This window comes from Chelonia mydas, chromosome 6 (assembly GCF_015237465.2).
Source record: "Chelonia mydas isolate rCheMyd1 chromosome 6, rCheMyd1.pri.v2, whole genome shotgun sequence".
In the NCBI taxonomy this organism is placed as follows: Eukaryota; Metazoa; Chordata; order Testudines; family Cheloniidae; genus Chelonia; species Chelonia mydas.
The window spans coordinates 75,933,059-75,951,062 of NC_051246.2; the positions used below are offsets into that span (position 1 = coordinate 75,933,059).

Genomic DNA, 18,004 nt, shown 5'->3' on the forward strand with positions numbered 1-18,004 from the left:
GGTTTTGTCAGCATAACTATGTCTGGGCGGGGGGGGGGTGGGTTTGGTTTTTTCCACACTGCTGACTGACATATCTAAGTTAAGATAAAGCTTGTCTAAGACTTGGTCTGCACTTAAAAGTTAAGTGTTGATTTAGTTATATATTAATTGCAGCTTTCCTATACATACTGAAGTCTGCATGGCCCCTTAATGCTTTAGAAAAGGATGTAGCTGGCAGGATTTTGCTGAGCCTGCAACGTTTTTCAAAGAGTTCAATAAAGAGATGTTTAAATGTTCATTTTCATGCTTTCCACCAAAAAAACCCCAAAAGATGTGAAACTGAAATTGTAATTTATAGCTTCTCTCACGCTGGTGATTTTACTGTTTGTTGACTGTCTGAGGTTAAGGTTGTACATTTGAGAAGCTGCCACCATGAACAGAGCAAGAAACCTTGAGCTGTTACTACAGAGTGTAAAAAAAAGACCTTGAAATAGCACATCTGAGAATGATTTCTGTGATATTTCATATTTTCTTAAGAGATTTGCATTAAGTGAAAAATAAAATGCAAACATAAATGTGTAGTCACTAAGATAACCCTCTAATAATCACAAAAGGAGCTCTGCTGCCATGATCTCCTGCTGATCTCTCACATAAGAGGAAGTCTGCATGGGTCATGAGACAAGATAGATCTCAGTAGGGGGGTGGAGTCGGGATCAGTTAGGAATCTTGTAGACTGGAAACTTAGCCCTGTTAGAAGCTATAAGCTCTTCTTTTACAGTGGCCCTAAAAAAATCCAGCAAATTAGTCAGATGGCAGCCACCTAATACTGGTTGCTTTACTCACCTGCTTTTTTGTGATTTCTCCCAGTTAGCTGACATACACTCTATTTAAATGTCATCCTTTCTTTTTTATCCAGTCAGGCACTGAAAAGCAAAATGCTAACTTTGTCATATCTCAAAAGTTTCCATAGTGCAAAGATAAACTTTACATCGAATTGTTTCCTGTATTTATTTTACTAGTTCCGCTCGAGTTAGATGTGACTGAAGAAATGAGTTCAGCATCTGAACAGCAGAAAACTACATCTAAAAACGTTACTGAGGAAGAGCTTGAAGATTGGTTGGATAGTATGATCTCCTAAAGCCCACATTTCATTGTCATGCAAGTAATTGAAAAATAAATGAACATGGCAGAAGTTAAGTACAAAATATCAGTCTACAAGAATTCACTGAACTAGCTGCTTCATCTCAGTGATTTAATATACTGAATGCATACTTTTATTTCAGCCAATATCTGAAATAACACATTTGGATAAATTCTAAATGAATGTTATCTAAGTGTTCTCTAAACAAAAAGGTCTAAAGTTACAATTGTGTTCATTAAGAAGGATCTTGTAATGAAATTAGGATTTTTTCAAAAACCTGTGCTTATAATGTAAGATGCAAAATAATACACACTGACAGAGCATTTGTTTCTACTTCTACTTGCTATCTGTAGTTCCAAAAATAAAATAGTGTTAGTAAATATAGTTGTGTGTTTAACTGTGCATCCTGTGTTGTATCAGCTTTCTATTATGTAATCAGCCAAAAACAAGGCAAAGACAACCCAATTACTATTTATTTGGTTATTGCAGCGGGCATTTAATTTTATTTGAAGAAAAATGCATAAAGGTAGCAACTTCACTACTTACAGATGACCGTAAAGCATTATTTAATTTTGGCCTTTTAACAGCAGCATCTTACCAGCTGTTATTGAAAGAAGTATATGAATAACCTTCAAGTGCAATTTCATACAGTACGATGGAAAAGCAACACAACTAATTAATAGAACTGTCAATCTAAAACACTAACATAAATAAAAACCTTGCATAGCTATGTCTACAGAGGTTTTAAGGCACTTAATCGATATTTCAAGGTCGATAAAGTGTTTGAAAATTTTTCTTTGACTGCTTAAAGCTTTTCAAGCTGTATCTTGATACATTCACTAGCAAATACCAAGGGAAAAATTAGACTGCAGTTAAAATGTTTAATTTCACAATGTGAGTCATAGTCACCTGACATTCAAGTGCTTAAGATTCAGATATTGTGCATTTAAGAAATGATGTCTCTTTTAGCCCTTTCAACTATACCACCAAACATTGGGTCAAAAACAGTTACAATTTCAGTCTCTGTTTGAATTGGAAAGTTTAAGGTAACTAAGTCTTCAATGTATAGATTTCCCCTCCCCCCCCCCTTTTTTTTCCAAAAGGAAAATTGAAATCCAGACTATAAGGCCCTTGTCTTATCTGCTAGGCACAAAAATCCTAAGTGGATGGTTTTAAACAAGTTCACAGTAAAGAGATGGTAAACAAATGTGACCTTTGAATTACACTATAAAAGGTAAGTTTTTAATTTTTACTGGGTTTTACATTTCATTAACATATTAGCTTCTTTCATGATAAGTTTATCCAAGTTGATCCTCATATTGTTTACGGAAGCAATCTCCAGCTGGGAAGAAATCCCAGCATCTTTCTTGGTACATTTTCCATACAAATGATTCCTGAAACAGTAGGAGAAAAAAGGTGTTTTAACATATGTTTATTTTCAGTTATTGCTTTATACAAAATAACCATAATTAGTACCGTCCTTACAATGACAGGTTTCAGAGTAACAGCCGTGTTAGTCTGTATTCGCAAAAAGAAAAGGAGTACTTATGGCACCTTAGAGACTAACCAATTTATTTGAGCATAAGCTTTCGTGAGCTACAGCTCACTTCATCGGATGCATACTGTGGAAAATACAGAAGATGTTTTTATACACACAGACCATGAAAAAATGGGTGTTTATCACTACAAAAGGTTTTCTCTCCCCCCACCCCACTCTACTGCTGGTAATAGCTTATCTAAAGTGATCACTCTCCTTACAAGGTGTATGATAATCAAGGTGGGCCATTTCCAGCACAAATCCAGGTTTTCTCCCCCCCCCCACCCCACTCTCCTGTTGGTAATAGCTTATCTAAAGTGATCACTCTCCTTACAATGTGTATGATAATCAAGGTGGGCCATTTCCAGCACAAATCCAGGGTTTAACAAGAACGTCTGAGGAACAGTGGGGGGGAAAAGGAATAAACAAGGAGAAATAGGTTACTTTTTATAATGAATCAACCATTCCCAGTCTCTATTCAAGCCTAAGTTAATTGTATCCAATTTGCAAATTAATTCCAATTCAGCAGTCTCTTGTTGGAGTCTGTTTTTGAAGTTTTTTTGTTGAAGGATAGTCACTTTGAGATCAGAAATCGAGCAACCAGAGAGATTGAAGTGTTCTCCGACTGGTTTATGAATGTTATAATTCTTGACATCTGATTTGTGTTCATTTATTCTTTTATGTAGAGACTGTCCAGTTTGCCCAATGTACATGGCAGAGGGGCATTGCTGGCACTAACGTCTGAGGAACAGTGGGGGGGGAGGAATAAACAAGGAGAAATAGGTTACTTTTTATAATGAATCAACCATTCCCAGTTTCTATTTAAGCCTAAGTTAATTGTATCCTCTGCCATGTACATTGGGCAAACTGGACAGTCTCTATGTAAAAGAATAAATGGACACAAATCAGATGTCAAGAATTATAACATTCATAAGCCAGTCGGAGAACACTTCAATCTCTCTGGTCGCTCGATTTCTGATCTCAAAGTGACTATCCTTCAACAAAAAAACTTCAAAAACAGACTCCAACAAGAGACTGCTGAATTGGAATTAATTTGCAAATTGGATACAATTAACTTAGGCTTGAATAGAGACTGGGAATGGTTGATTCATTATAAACTATTTCTCCTTGTTTATTCCTTTCCCACCCCCCACTGTTCCTCAGACGTTCTTGTTAAACCCTGGATTTGCGCTGGAAATGGCCCACCTTGATTATCATACACATTGTAAGGAGAGTGATCACTTTAGATAAGCTATTACCAGCAGGAGAGTGGGGTGGGGGGAGAGAAAACCTTTTGTAGTGATAAACACCCATTTTTTCATGGTCTGTGTGTATAAAAACATCTTCTGTATTTTCCACAGTATGCATCCGATGAAGTGAGCTGTAGCTCACGAAAGTTTATGCTCAAATAAATTGGTTAGTCTCTAAGGTGCCACAAGTACTCCTTTTCTTTTTGTCCTTACAATGTACACATATTACTATTGATGGCAGAGGACATCATACAACCTTTAACGCAGGTTTCAACAATAAGTTTATAAAGTTTAACTGTGCAGCTTTCTGTACGTAAATACCCAGAAGTAAATTTTCAGGGCATAGTGAGAGAAGTGTCTCTTAGGGCTCGTCTACACTACTGTGCTACATTGTTCACAGCTGCACCTACTCTGCTGTAACATGTCTGACGCCGCCTCAATGAGAGGCGGAATCTGTGGACACTGCTTTCAGTCGATGTAGTGCGACATAAGTTACATTGACTTAAGCGGTCGTGTAGACAAGCCCTCAGTCATGGTCTATGAAATGTTACACCAATGTCATTAAATCAATTTCATTATCCCAGTGCAAACCCCCATGTACAGGCACAAACTGTTTTTAGCTCATAGGGTAAGTTACAAAATCAAGCTAAGCCAATTAAACGTGTACTGAGGCTTCATACTAATACAACTAGATAAACTGTAAATCAGTTTAGCTACCAGTGGACTTTTCTTTGTTCTGAAACTTCATCATTTTAAATGTACATAAATATTCTTTTAGAAAATCTTGGACACATCCAATATAAAATATGCATTTAACAACTATTGTACTGCAAATTAAGCCTTCCTAATTAAAAGTTTTATTTTAAATTGTACTTATATTTGTTTAAACTTAAAAAAAAAATCCTTAAAGAGAAAGTTAAAATATTTGTGTCCCATTAATTTTGAACCTGTCAAACATTTTTTGAATAAATATCCTCATATTAGTATCTTTAATTATACAAATTTTAAAAATCTGATGGTCTTTTTTCTTCTTTGTATTTTCTCCCAACTTGGACAATTAAACATGAATCAGTTGCACATTTGAAAATAACTAGAACCAATTTCAGAACAATGCATTTTTTAAAAAGAGGAAACAATTCTATGGGTCTAAGGTTTTATAATGGCTTATTTTTACAAATTAAATTAACATACAAAAACTACATTGTGAAACAGGGTTGTTATTTGCTACTTGACACGCAAACACAGATACAAAACGTATATTTAAAAGTATGTACCCTCTGCTCTGCCAGCCCCACACCTTACCACAGACCACAACCTTAACTCTGCATCCCCTACCGATGGTAGCCTCCCAATGCTAGTAGTTTGGTGTGTGGGAAGGGTTAGCTTAGTAGCGTGGTGATGTCAAGACTGAAGTTTCATACTCAGACCTTGAAGATGAAAATATGAATTTATGCTTCATTTTAGCCTGCTCTGAAAATTCTACTTCATACTCACCTGACCAGTGTGCTCAGTTTCATCCTTATTAATGAGATACATTAGAAAGAAGCTGAAACAAGCACAAGAAGTATTTGTTAATGTGCAAAATCTAACACGGCATTTTATATTTCCTGACAAACGGAGATGAGGTGTAAGGCAAACTCCACATTAGCTAACAAAACTAACAAAATAGCATTGAGGTTAGTTGTGAACATGTTATAAAGTTAGAAGCTTTCTTTCAGGGCCAGATTCTGTCCTCTGAGTTCCCTCCCCTCTGCAGTTTTTAGTTCCTATGATACTATTAATACAGACACTGGATGTGAAATCCCAGTTATCAGTATCAAAGGTAACCTATCTTATCTCATTTTATTATTAGCAAAGAGAAAGTTAAGGGGTGATTTGATTACAGTCTATAAGTATCTACATAGGAAAGGAAAGATATATTTAATAATGGGTTCTTCAGTCTAGCAAAGAAAGGTACAACATACTCCAATGGGTGGACGTTGAAGCTAGACAAAATCAGACTGGAAATGAGGTGTAAGTGTAACAGTGAGAGTAATTAACCATTGGAACAATTTACTAAAGGTTGTGGAGGATTGTCCATCATTGATAAATTGTTAAATCAAGATTGGATGTTATGCTTGGGGAATTTCTGTGGCCTGTGTTATACAAGAGGTCAGACTAGATGATCGCAATGGTTTCTTCTGGCCTTGTAATCTATGAATTTCCTTGTGTGGCTTGAATTTACTTTCGGCATTTCTTCACAGCAGTTGTATAACTTGCACCTACCCTGACTTCTGTGCACATATAAAAATATCTAGCTTGATTTAAGTAGTACTTTAAACTTGAGCTAGCTGGCCTAGGAGGGGGCTGTCTATTGAAGATTGGGGGGTGCTTTACACTCAAGCTAGTAATGCAGTAGGGACTCAGCTACTTAGTGTTGCTAATCAAGTCACTCTATACAGTTTGAGTGTTTTGCAGTGTGATTGCTCTCACTTGAACTAAGCTAACTCAAAAGGAGTTAACTTGAGTGTAGGTGACTGGAACTAACACTGCACTGAAGACAAGCCCTATAGCAACACTGGTTTTATAATTTGTATCTTAGCATACAGTCAAACACTATTGAGGAAATTCTGTGTCTAGTTTGAGTAACTTGCTAGGTACTGAGGCTCACTGTGAAAGGAATTAATGCAGAGTATGGGCTAGAGTAGCCTCTAGGGCTCATACACATGGGGGGGGGTGGGAATTCAAGAGCTGCATAATTTTTCCCTAGACATCACCCAGCATAGCCTCACAGGGATATTCTAGCCCTTTTGGGCTGGGAGTTTAAAAGCATCATAGGGAAGTTAGGCTTAGACACCTAACTCCCACTGAAAATCCCAGCCTTGTTTTCTCCAAGAATGTTTAAATGACTGGACGTACCCTCCTGATACCAAAAGATCATCAGACTTAATAAAAAGTCAAGCTATACAGAAAGAATACAAGCATCCCCATAATGACTCTAGCGTCATTAATACCTAGTAATAAAACAGCATGGGAATAGCATTTCTTTTTTCAACTCATGACAGTACCTCCCCCTAAAGTATCTGCTTCACCAAGAGATGAAAAACCAGTGTCTTCACAGGAACCTTCGCTTTAGTGTAGTTACATATTTATTATAACACCAATCACAGAACTGATGGTTTCAAACATCTTGGAACAACAATTAAGACTCACTTGTGCATTTTAAACTCTATGGATTATTAGAAGGAAATTGTACTAGCACTCTGACTTATGTTAGTGCCTATTCTAACTTTGATGTTATGATTGGAAACCCAGTCATTTTCAGAAATAGGTGGCTTTGGGGTACTGCCAACAAGTTTAATGTTCATGAAAATATCCTTTCAAAGGTCTGGTGTTTCTGATGCTGTCCTGGAAAAGATTTTTTACACCAGCTATCATATCCCTATCAAGCTATACCTAACAAGAAACTTATCCAGCAGTTTAGCCTCTCTCTACACCAAGAATATCTGAAAGCTGATCATAAGCCTTCCATTCTTCAAAATGATTTGGCTTTATATTCTGAACGCCTTAACTATGAATTGGTCTCAAACAGTTCTCTGGGACTATTCCTTATCACAGCTAGCTAACACAGCTTGACTGTGTCAAATCACATAGTGGTGTTTTTGTTCTTTTTGTACATATATTTTCACAAGTGATTTTGAAATAAACACCCACAGTTCATAAATCAGGTATTTCCCTTCATCTTTCTACTGTAGCCTTGTGCTGTTCCAAAGCAGGCACTTCATGCTTTACTTTTATGCTGTGAACAAATATATTGGCCATGTACATGAGACTCCCAGGCATACTGTAAGATGTAAACTTGGTCATGAATCAGTTACAATGTGTGTATTAATATAATCATTGTACTCCTTGAGAAAATATTTTAGCGGCAAACCGATTTTCTTGACATTTTATATTTATAATGATACAAAGAAACAGTGCAAAAGTTGCATCTAATTTCCATGCTAATGGACAAAGAAAAGAGGTGATATACAGCTCCCTCTGAAAGTGGGCAGAAGAATACCCTGTGATCTACCATAGTATGGAAATTAAATAGAGGACAGTTATCCTGTAATTTAGCAATTCTGTTCTGTGTGAAAACTGTGCCAAAGCCATATTCTCCCACCTTAAGAGTTGCTGATGTTTAGTTATTCTGATCACAAGTGACAAAAAACCAGCCACCACCACCAAAACCCGAATTAGATGAGTTGATTTCAAGATCTGCTTTGCTCTCTTTTCTCTGGGCCTGTAAAATCTGTTGGTTTTTTGGGGGTTGGGAAGGTGGTATATGGCCCATTTTCTTACTGAGATTTAAGTCTTGTCTATACTTGAAATGCTACAGGCGCATAGCTGTAACACTTCAGTGTAAGCACTACCTCCCTGCGAGGTGGTAGCTAGGTAAATGAAAGAATTCTTACATCAACCTAGTGCTGTTTACACCATGGGTTAGATCAGCTTAACTACATTGCTGAGAGGTGTGGATTTTTCACACCCCTGAGAGACATAGCTGGTTCGACCTAACTTTTAATGCAGACCAGGCCTTACTATCTGCATAAAACCAGAATACAAACAAGTCCTTGTTTATTTGTATGAAGGGAGATTCATTAGCCTCTTTATACTGTTACGGAAATGAAAAACGTAGTTTACTATAAACCAGAAACCATTAAGCAATGCTTATGTCAAATCCAGTGATCTAGTGCAAGCAAGAGGGCCCAAGTCTGCAATTTGTACATTGGTAAAACTACTGAAGTCAGCGGGAGTTTGTCCAACCAAGGAAATAAGGTTATTTATTCTTAAGGCAAGTTCTCCTAATACACACACTCTGCTGCCATGTGAGTACCCAGAATATTCCAATGCACTTTAGGCTCTTGGTGGCATGTACACTCTACGATTGGGTGCCACGTGTCAAAGCCAGAACCAAGGACTGCCATCTCATGCCATTCAGGTCCTCTCTTGCTGTTGACACATTTTTCCCCCCTCTTAACTTGTCTTCTCTGTGAGTATTTGCTAATGTGGGCAGTTGGGACCAGTCACTTATAAGCCTCTCTTTGGACATTTGGGCCCTAGTAGCTTAAACTGCATGCATTGGCTAAACTAAATTGGAAATTGCAGTTCTTTGTGAGGCTATTTACTCTGCTTAACAGAGAATCAGCAAAGGCAATTTCAATGCAGAACTGCAGGATCAGACCGATAGTTAATCTATTTCCTGTCTATTTCTTTTCAATAAATAGCTACTGTTGCTTGTATATGAAACTCTAAATTAAAAGATCTCCCTTTTGGTGCTGTATCATGTATTTATCTGCTTCAGAATGGAACCAGCACTGCCTAACTTAATGGACCAAAAATCATAGCGGTGCAGACTCCTCCTTGGCTGAACAGTAGCCCCATTCTTGCTAATGTGCCTCTACCTTTTACTAACACTCAGTGAGAAGACTTATTTTAAAGTGGGTCGCACTGTTTGTTTGTTTTTTAAAAAGTGGGAGGGGAAGAGCCAGACAGCATCAAATGTTTGTTCTTTCTTCTCTGAGATGTGCTTAAATTGTGTGGGCCCCAACAGCAGGGCTGTTCAGATACATGCATTTCAAGCATATTATTCCTGTACTAAAGCCTCCATAGGGTGATCTTCAACTAACATGACACTGGGAATAAACAGTAACAAAAATATACTCACAGATAGTTTGCCAAGTTGTGCTCTTGTAAAGTATGCATTTCAAAACCATGTGGGGTCGTGTCAAAATAGTCATTACCAATTCCACAAATGAAACATTTGGTCTAGAAAGAAAATTAAGATATTAGCACATTCTTAACACATTAATCTAGGTTCTTATCAGTTAGTTAAGATATAATATGAAGCAGTACAGAATGTAATATGGTTGCTCTACCTCCATATCTTCTCTCACTTGTTCTTGCTGATCTCTTAATTCACCAAAGGCATCAATAATCAGACCTGTTGTTTTAAATGGAAAGATGTAATGTGTAAAACCTATCAGTATTAATTTTACAATGGGGGAGAAGTAGCTGTTTTAGGCTTCATCAAAAGGACAGCACACCAGATAGCATAGACTCCAGTTGCCTTAGCATGGTGGTGCCTGTAGGTAGCACAATCCAAGTTGCGCAGCTAGCACATTACAGGGGTAGGCAACCTAGAGCACGCGTGCCAAAGGTGGCATGCGAGCTGATTTTCAGTGGCACTCACACTGCCCAGGTCCTGGCTACCAGTGCGGGGGGCTCTGCATTTTAATTTAATTTTAAATGAAGCTTCTTAAACATTTAAAAAACCTTATTTACTTTACATACAACAATAGTTTAGTTATATATTATAGACTTATAGAAAAAGACCTTCTAAAAACGTTAACATGTATTACTGGAACGCAAAACCTTAAATTACAGTGAATAAATGAAGACTCAGCACACCACTTCTGAAAGGTTGCTGACCCCTTGGATATAACATTATTTGCATTGCACTTGCTGGAGGACTTCGTAATTGAAATGTAAACCTTTATATTGTCAGTTCTGTGGTAAGCTGCTCAAGGAATGCCATCACTTATCTCTGGGCAGGGACTTTGTCTCCTCTCCTGACCAGGGGTCTGGCCTTCCAACTCCCTGTAACGCACCAGTAGGACTGACATAAAAGTCCAGCCCCTGTGCTTTGCTTTGCTTTTTCTCAAAGGCTATGAACAGTGTAGGCCAGCGATTACAAGTAACCAAACAGCTCTTTTAAAGCAGAGTACATTTATTTTAGGATAAAAGTCTTATAGAGAGAACAACAGAGGGACCTAAAGGCATATTTAAGCTTACCAGCACACCCGCTCTGGCCCCCAAATCAGTTCTTGTGAGAGTCGCTGATTGATAGGTACCAAAGTCTTTCAAACCCTTCTCTAAGAGTTTGCCTCTCTTGAGTGTCAGATCAGGGCAGTTTGTAGCCCAAGGACCCCTCCATCAGTAAGTTCAAACTCAGCCTTTATACTCAAACAAATCCCAGGCCTCCTGAAACAGGTAAAACCAGTTGCTGCCCCTTTCTTCCTCAGGTAAAGTTTCAAAGGCTGGGCTTCTGCACAACCAGTCTTGGGATTTTGCATTCCTCACCCCCAAGTAATTCCAGAATCCACCCAATGAGCCAGGAACACACAAATGCATATAAAACGTAAAGGTCTATGAATATTCTATGGGACCATATTGTCTGGCCCATCTCAGCATTTTGAAGGTTTCATGCTTTCAAGGACTGGCTCAAACATACAGATAACATTCATAATATTAAGTAGAATAGTCTCAAGGTAGATCTGTGTTTGTCATACCTAGGGTACCCGACCAGCATCCTTAGTGCATGGAGAGTGAGTATGCCATTACCCCTAATAATTTCAAACTGCAACTATTCGTATAGTAAACAATCTCGCAACAAGCCAGCATACACTAGCGGTAGCCCTTGGGTGTGAAAACCAAGTGCAGAAGCCAGACTCTTTGCTGGGATTGACTGTGAAAGGGGGCAACAAGCCTACACCCCTTGTCAGGTGGGAGAGGGAGGCAGGTCTCTGCGAAGAGAGCAGTGACGACTAGAGGCCTGAGACCAGAGAGGGCATTTCTTGAGCAGACCATGAGGGACAGGGGGTGCATTAGTCCATTCTATGCATCTGATGAAGTGGGCTGTAGCCCACGAAAGCTTATGCTCTAATAAATTTGTTAGTCTCTAAGGTCCCACAAGTGCTCCTGTTCTTTTTGTGGATACAGACTAACACGGCTGCTACTCTGAAGCCCAGAACTGTGATATATACATATACCTAGGGTGCAGGTGGAAGGCTTTGCTGGGCCAATAGGTGAAAGAAAAGCCTTGATTTCTTTAAGGATTTTTCTCCAACCTTCCCCCCTGCCCGCCTTTTTTTTTACCCCATCCTCATCAGGTTGAGGAGCAGGTTTTCTTGTGTTCAGTGTAAGCCTATTAGTTCAATGGATGGCTTATTAACTCTTCCCCCTACCTGAGGTGCCATTCTGTGCCCTGAGCAAAATCTTCTTCCCTACCATTTTACCGTGTGTTTACGGTGGGCATAATGCCAGTCCCAATTTTGGGCACAGAAGGAATTTTCCTGTCAGATTGGGCCTTTTCACCTTTCAGCAGCCCAGGGATCAGGTGTGTAGGTTAGGTTTTAAAATTCAGAAGGTCACAGTAGCAAGTGTGAAGTGCAGTTAATGGCTCAGTTGGAGATCTGGTTCCCTGATAAACCAGAATTAGAAGCAGATTAGGAAAAGGCATCTCCTAAAAAGGCAGGGAAGGGGGTTGGGATCCTAATGTTTGGTACAGTGAGGAGACAGCCCCTTCTTTCTCACCCCCCTAGCCCTTGTACAAAAGGGAGAACAGTGGTATCCCAGCAATGGTTCTGTGACCAGGTTAACAGAAAGCTGGGGGACTTGAGAGCATCCCCTCAAAGTAGCACAGGTTATGGAAGCAAGGATGACCTGCACTGGATAAGTTACTGCCGTACCGTACCCAGATGTGTTACTTAAAGTTGCAATCTAGTTAAACCACATTCCTGGTGTCTTGTCTGGTGCTTGGGACAATGTATATATTTTATGAGTAAATTATACAATTACTACTTCCAGAATGAATTGTTTTATGAATTGCTATGGAGAATGTAGCAATATTGCTTAAACCATCTTAGTCAATGAGTGGTTGACATGCACTGCAGAAGTAAACAGGCTCACTAGACTCCAAGGCTTCTTACTGTTGTAAGTGGAAATACCTTGAATGATAGCCAGTAGGATGACAATGACGAAGAAGAAAAACGTAATGTCAAAGACAATTCGATACATTTCATAAGGGTCCCCAGCAGGGTCTTCAATTTCATCCCCAATGCCACCACCAGCTCTGACACCCACATACATGTGGAACAGGTAACACTAGAAAGAAGGGAAAGTTACATCGGTCAAAAAACAGAATATTTAAAATGGCTGGCATTGAATAAAGAATGGTTATTTACCCTATGGTAACTGTGGTTCTTTAGATAGCCGTACACGCTCATATGTGTGAGCTCAGAATCTTTTGCACAGTAGTGTCCATTGGGGTCACTGTGCCTCCTTGTGCTCCCATGCCAGGGCATAAAGGGCAGAATGGTCTTGACTCTCCCTCAGTTCCCTGGCAAGTTGAGCCCATGTTAGCTGGGGACTCTGAAAGTAGGGATGGAGGGTAAGTTATGGGATCCACACAGACTACAACATCTTGAAGAACAACAGTTACTGTAGAGTAAGTAACTGTTCCGTCTTCTTCGAGCATGTTTCACAGTGGATCCCACTGTAGGCGACTGGCAAGCAGTATCCTCTTCAGGATGGTGACAGTGAGGTGTACCAGTTGTGTCAGTCAAACAGAGATTGGAATACTGCTTTCCCTAATCTAGCATTGAATGTAACAGCCAAGTCCAGTGCATAGTGCTTAGAAACATAAGCAGATTGCATCAAATAGCAGCCTTGCAGATTCTGGCTGTTGGCATGTTTTGGGAACAAGAAGGGGATGCTGTTTTAGCCTCATCAAGTGACCCTTGATAGTATCCACTTAGACAGCCTTTGAAATGAAATAGCATAGCCTGAAGAGTGGCCAGCTATCATCATGAACAGGCAGGGGGACAGTGTGAAAGATTTAGTCCTGTTGATGTAGTAATGCAGAGCACAGGATATGTACAGAGTGTGCAGTTTCTTTTTCCCCAGGCATGGAATGTGGCTTAGGGCAGAACACAGATAAATTGATCATTTGGTTTAATTCAAAACACTACTTTGAGGATGAACTTCCTGCCCATTTCAGAATAACTTTGTCCTTGCAAATGAGGTACACAAGGGTTCCACCATGAGGGCCTGAGCTTGCTCACTCTTCTGGCTGAGATGATGGCCATGAGTAAAACACATTTTAAGGATCAGGTGGTGAATGAAGGAGTCTTGGGAGGGGCTCAAATGGGAGCTTCAGCAGCTTCAGGATGAAGACGCTGAGATTCCATGTTGGAGTGTGCTCCATTACCAGTAAGTAAGCATGCATCGGTCCCTTAAGGAACTTCATTACCACTGGATGTGAGAAGATCAAAAGCAGTACCCTGACATCACTGCCAGATGCACTTTGATTGAGTTATGACTGTTTCAATTGCAACATGTAATCTAGAATCCAAAGTACTGAGGCTTGCTCATGCACAAGGCCATGTTGGGTCACCCATATGAAAAATATCTTCCACTTGGAGGTGTAAGTCTGCCTCATGGACTGCCTCCTGCTGTGTGCCAGGATGTCCTGCACAAGTACAGAGTAGTCCTTTTCCATGCTGACATCTGGGCTGTCCATTGTAAAGAAGTTGGGGCTGGATGAAATATTTGTCCCTGGTTCTGGGACAACAGGTCTGGGAGCCTGATTAAGGGCTATGCTGACATGTGTAGCAAGTCTGTCATCCATACCTTGTCTTGGCCAGTAGGGTGCTGAAGATCTCTGCACTAGTTTCTCTGGCTTTGGTGATCATGTTGTGGGAGTAATGGGACTGGTAGAAAAGGGTATAGCAATTCTTCAGTCCACTGCAGTAGGGACCCCAGGCACAAAAGTTGAGGCACTTTGCATTGTCTCTAGGGGCAAATAGGTCTATTACTGGATTTCCTCCTACTAGAGAAATGTCCCTTTGGTGATGGACCCCAGCAGTAGCCATGCCTGGTTGAAGACAGATTGCCTGCTCAGGAAATCTGCCTAGCTGTTTCTGGTTCCCAGCAGGTGCACGGCTATCAAGGTGCAGCACCAGTTCCACAGTTTGATTGTCTCCCTGCATAGGGGGATGAACAAGCACCTCTTTGTGTTGTCTATAAGCACCTGTACTATCATGTGCCACAGAACCAGAAGTAACGTCATATATGCCAGTCTGATGGCCTGAAGGTCTAAAACACCTATGTGTAGCCTCATGGCTTCTGGGGACCATGTCCCTTGTATCTGTAGATAGTCAAAGTGCGCACCCCATCCTGTTCCAGAAGGGTCCATGACTATCATTCCAGATGGCAACAGGGTCTTGAATGCTACTCCTTTCTTGAGGTTGGGGTGTAGCCACCATGACAGTTCCCGAAGGATGCAAGAGGGAATGATAACTGTTTTGCTCCCTTGATGCTTCACTGGGGAATAGACTGACCTAAGCCAAAGCTGTAGAGGCCTTGGGTGAAGTCTATCAAATGGTGTCATATATGGCTATAGGGCATATGGCCTAATAATGTAAGGCAGGTCCACACCATCATGAAGAAGCATGCAATTATCATGTATTAGTCATGATATGGAACTCCACAGAGGCTGAAGTGCATGTATTCCTGCTGAAAAGAGTCAAGTTTTTTCAGATTCTTGTCCTCTGGCATTTCTTTGATGGAACCTCTTTTGTCTTGTATGACTGATGTGAGTGACTCTGGTGTAGGGTATGCGCAGAACTGCTTGAACCCTTGGGTGGTACTTGGTACCACTTCTTTACCTGCTTTGAGGTTGGAGTGAACAAGGTCGAGGTGTGCCAGAGACCCTTCACAGGGTCCCTCAAGCCCTTGTTGATAGGTAAGTCAATTCTTGTGGGTGCCATGGAACTTAAGATGTCAAATAGTTCATGGGTATTCTCCTGGATTATGGTTGTTTTGATGTCTAGAATTGTGTATACCTTGGATAAGAGTTCTTGGAGTGTCCAAAAGTCATCCACAGTCGGTGTCAGCACCAGGGTTATAGCCTTCTCAGGAGAGGAGGATGATTACTTGGGTGGAGAGGGAAGCAGAAGTGACTCCCTGGCCTTCTCTGTTGGTTTTCCCTGCTGCTCTTTTGTTTCTAGTGAGAGGGGCTTTTGCTATTGATGCTGATGGAGACCAATATATCCTCCTTCTTGTGGAGGAGTGATAGGCTGTGACTGCAGGACAGATAAGATGGTGGGCCCCAATACGGCCAATAGAGCCATGGTGGCATCTCATATGGATATTGTCCTGGTTGTGCAAGGCCTATCCACTGCCAGTGTTTTAGGGAACCCCAGTAATGAGTGCTGTTAGGATATCCCCCAAGATGTCATTCCAGCTTCCCTTGGGAGGGCTCTCTGCCCAGAAAACAGTCCTCCTTCTGGGGTGGACACGATGTCCGCTTGGAGCTGTGCTCACAGCAGCACTACATTTTGGATGTGGAGTGTTCTGCTCCTCTCTGTCCCAGTGCTGATGGTGAAGAGGTCGGCACCAAGGAGGTACCCACTGGTGCTGGGACTCCTGATTCTGGTGTTGATTTGGCTGCTTTCTTTCGTCTCTTCTTGTCTCTGTCACCAGAGGTATGCCTGGTTGCTGGAGCACTTGCAGAAGAGAGCCATCTTGATTTCAGATGGGACACTGTTTCTTCCCTTGGGTCTGAAGCTACCTTTATAGATTGCTCCAAGAGATACAGTTTGAGCCTCAAGTCCCTTGATTTCCAAGTGTGGGAGGAGAAGGAACAGCAGATGGAGCATTTATTGGGGATATGAGCTTCCACGAGGCAGAAGAGACACCCTGCTATGTCTGCCTATCAGGAACATTCCACAAAGAGCAGGGTTTAAATCCTCAAGGTTTTGAGTCTGCCATTTTAACAGCCATGCTACGTTGTCTTGCTGTACAGGGCATTCTCCTGTCTCTCTTCTCTTGTGGTTGTTTTTTTAAGATAATATAGAAATAAAACTAGGAATGAAAAATATTTCTTCACCAAGGTTTGGAATCTTATCCAAAAGGCTGAGCGGATCAGACACAGTCCAGGTTCTGTCTCTCTGCCATGGGTGGTAAGAGGAAACTGAGGGAGGGCAGAGGCCACTCTGCTCTCTATGCCCTCATGTGGGAGCATGAGGAGGCACTTGACATGGCTATGCAGAAGATTCCAAGCTTGGCTGCATGTGCACCTACAGTGGGTAGTCACACTGACGTACACTTGAAGAATATATTTTGTCTTCTGCTTAAACTCTGAGTATTACTTATGTTCTGTATTTCAATAAAGTCTGAGACCAAGTTGTACAAAGAATAATACATAGAGAATGATGTTACAATACACCGTGATATTCACATTCAAACTTCATATTTAGGGAAGGTTCACACTAAAATAAAATGATTGGAATGGAATCAGAGTCAGTTATGCACATTCATTTTTTTCCAACTCAGTGTTCCACAAACAAGACTATTTTCAGTGCATTATTCTTTAGATCCATTTTGTCTACAGCCTTTTTCCTCATGTTAGAAGATGAAACTTGTTGTATTCTGTCAACTGTATGAATAATAGTTCAAAATCCTTCTAAAAGTTTTCTGAGCAGTTAGGGTACACTGTTTTTATCTGTATGCTTTATCTTTTAATTGGATCTAGAAAATTTTAGCAAGAATCTCAATTAAAGTAAAGGAGGTGGACTGTGAGCAAAAAGCAGAGTATGAAATGTTTGCAAAACACTGTGTTCAGATAATCTCTTGAGTCTTGGATATTTTCAGCACCGAGAAGCCAGTTTTAATATATATATATTTAACATTCTGTACAACCTCTGGCCCTAATTCTGACTTCCATGGGAGATTTGCCTGAGTAAAGCTTGCAGGATTTGGTCCTAGATGCAGAAGTTCACACTTTACCAAAATGTTCACTGTGGGCCCAATTATCAAATTACACATCTAGATGCTCAAAGTATAATTTAGGCATATAAAAATAAGCACGTATATAGTCTAATTCCAGGGGACTTTCTGGGAACTCTCTCCTATAAAACAGTTATATTACCCTTTAACTATCTTCAGCCACACAATATATGTCAAAAATATATTTGAAAAGCCCTGGCTATGTTCTTTAGTCACAGCAGGCAGCAATATTAGTTCTACATGAAACATGCTTTAATGAAAGTAAATAATGTGATAAATCTGATCTTGCAGAACAAAACACAATATAGAACTATGAATGGATTTTTAATGCATTTTTACTACTGCTGGGAGATACTGCTATGACCATAGATAAAAATATTAACTTAGAATCATTTTAGTTCATTTGGCAGAACTGTTTAATATGTAAAATATGTTGCTAAATATTTTAATTATTCTAACTGCTCATGTACTTTTGAATCTTGTAAGTGAGTTTTATTTCAGGTC

General features: G+C 40.1%; 2 protein-coding genes across 3 annotated transcripts in view; one reads left to right on the forward strand and one right to left on the reverse strand.

The window, feature by feature from the left end:
* Nucleotides 1-1,504, forward strand: part of AVEN (apoptosis and caspase activation inhibitor) — a 174,785-nt gene extending 173,281 nt beyond the window's left edge. For both annotated transcript variants that reach the window (XM_043548087.1, XM_037900504.2), the window contains one exon: nucleotides 999-1,504. In XM_043548087.1, the coding sequence (XP_043404022.1) occupies nucleotides 999-1,117 (119 nt within the window). In that variant the 3' untranslated portion in view covers nucleotides 1,118-1,504. The remainder of the gene's footprint in view (nucleotides 1-998) is intronic.
* Nucleotides 1,505-1,571: 67 nt separating this feature from the next.
* RYR3 (ryanodine receptor 3) overlaps nucleotides 1,572-18,004 on the reverse strand; it is a 481,354-nt gene continuing 464,921 nt past the window's right edge. The window contains exons 101-105 of the mRNA XM_043549389.1: nucleotides 12,658-12,814; nucleotides 9,808-9,872; nucleotides 9,597-9,697; nucleotides 5,402-5,453; nucleotides 1,572-2,514 (exon numbers count right to left, since the gene is read on the reverse strand). Of these exons, the coding sequence (XP_043405324.1) occupies nucleotides 2,419-2,514; nucleotides 5,402-5,453; nucleotides 9,597-9,697; nucleotides 9,808-9,872; nucleotides 12,658-12,814 (471 nt within the window). The 3' untranslated portion in view covers nucleotides 1,572-2,418. The remainder of the gene's footprint in view (nucleotides 2,515-5,401; nucleotides 5,454-9,596; nucleotides 9,698-9,807; nucleotides 9,873-12,657; nucleotides 12,815-18,004) is intronic.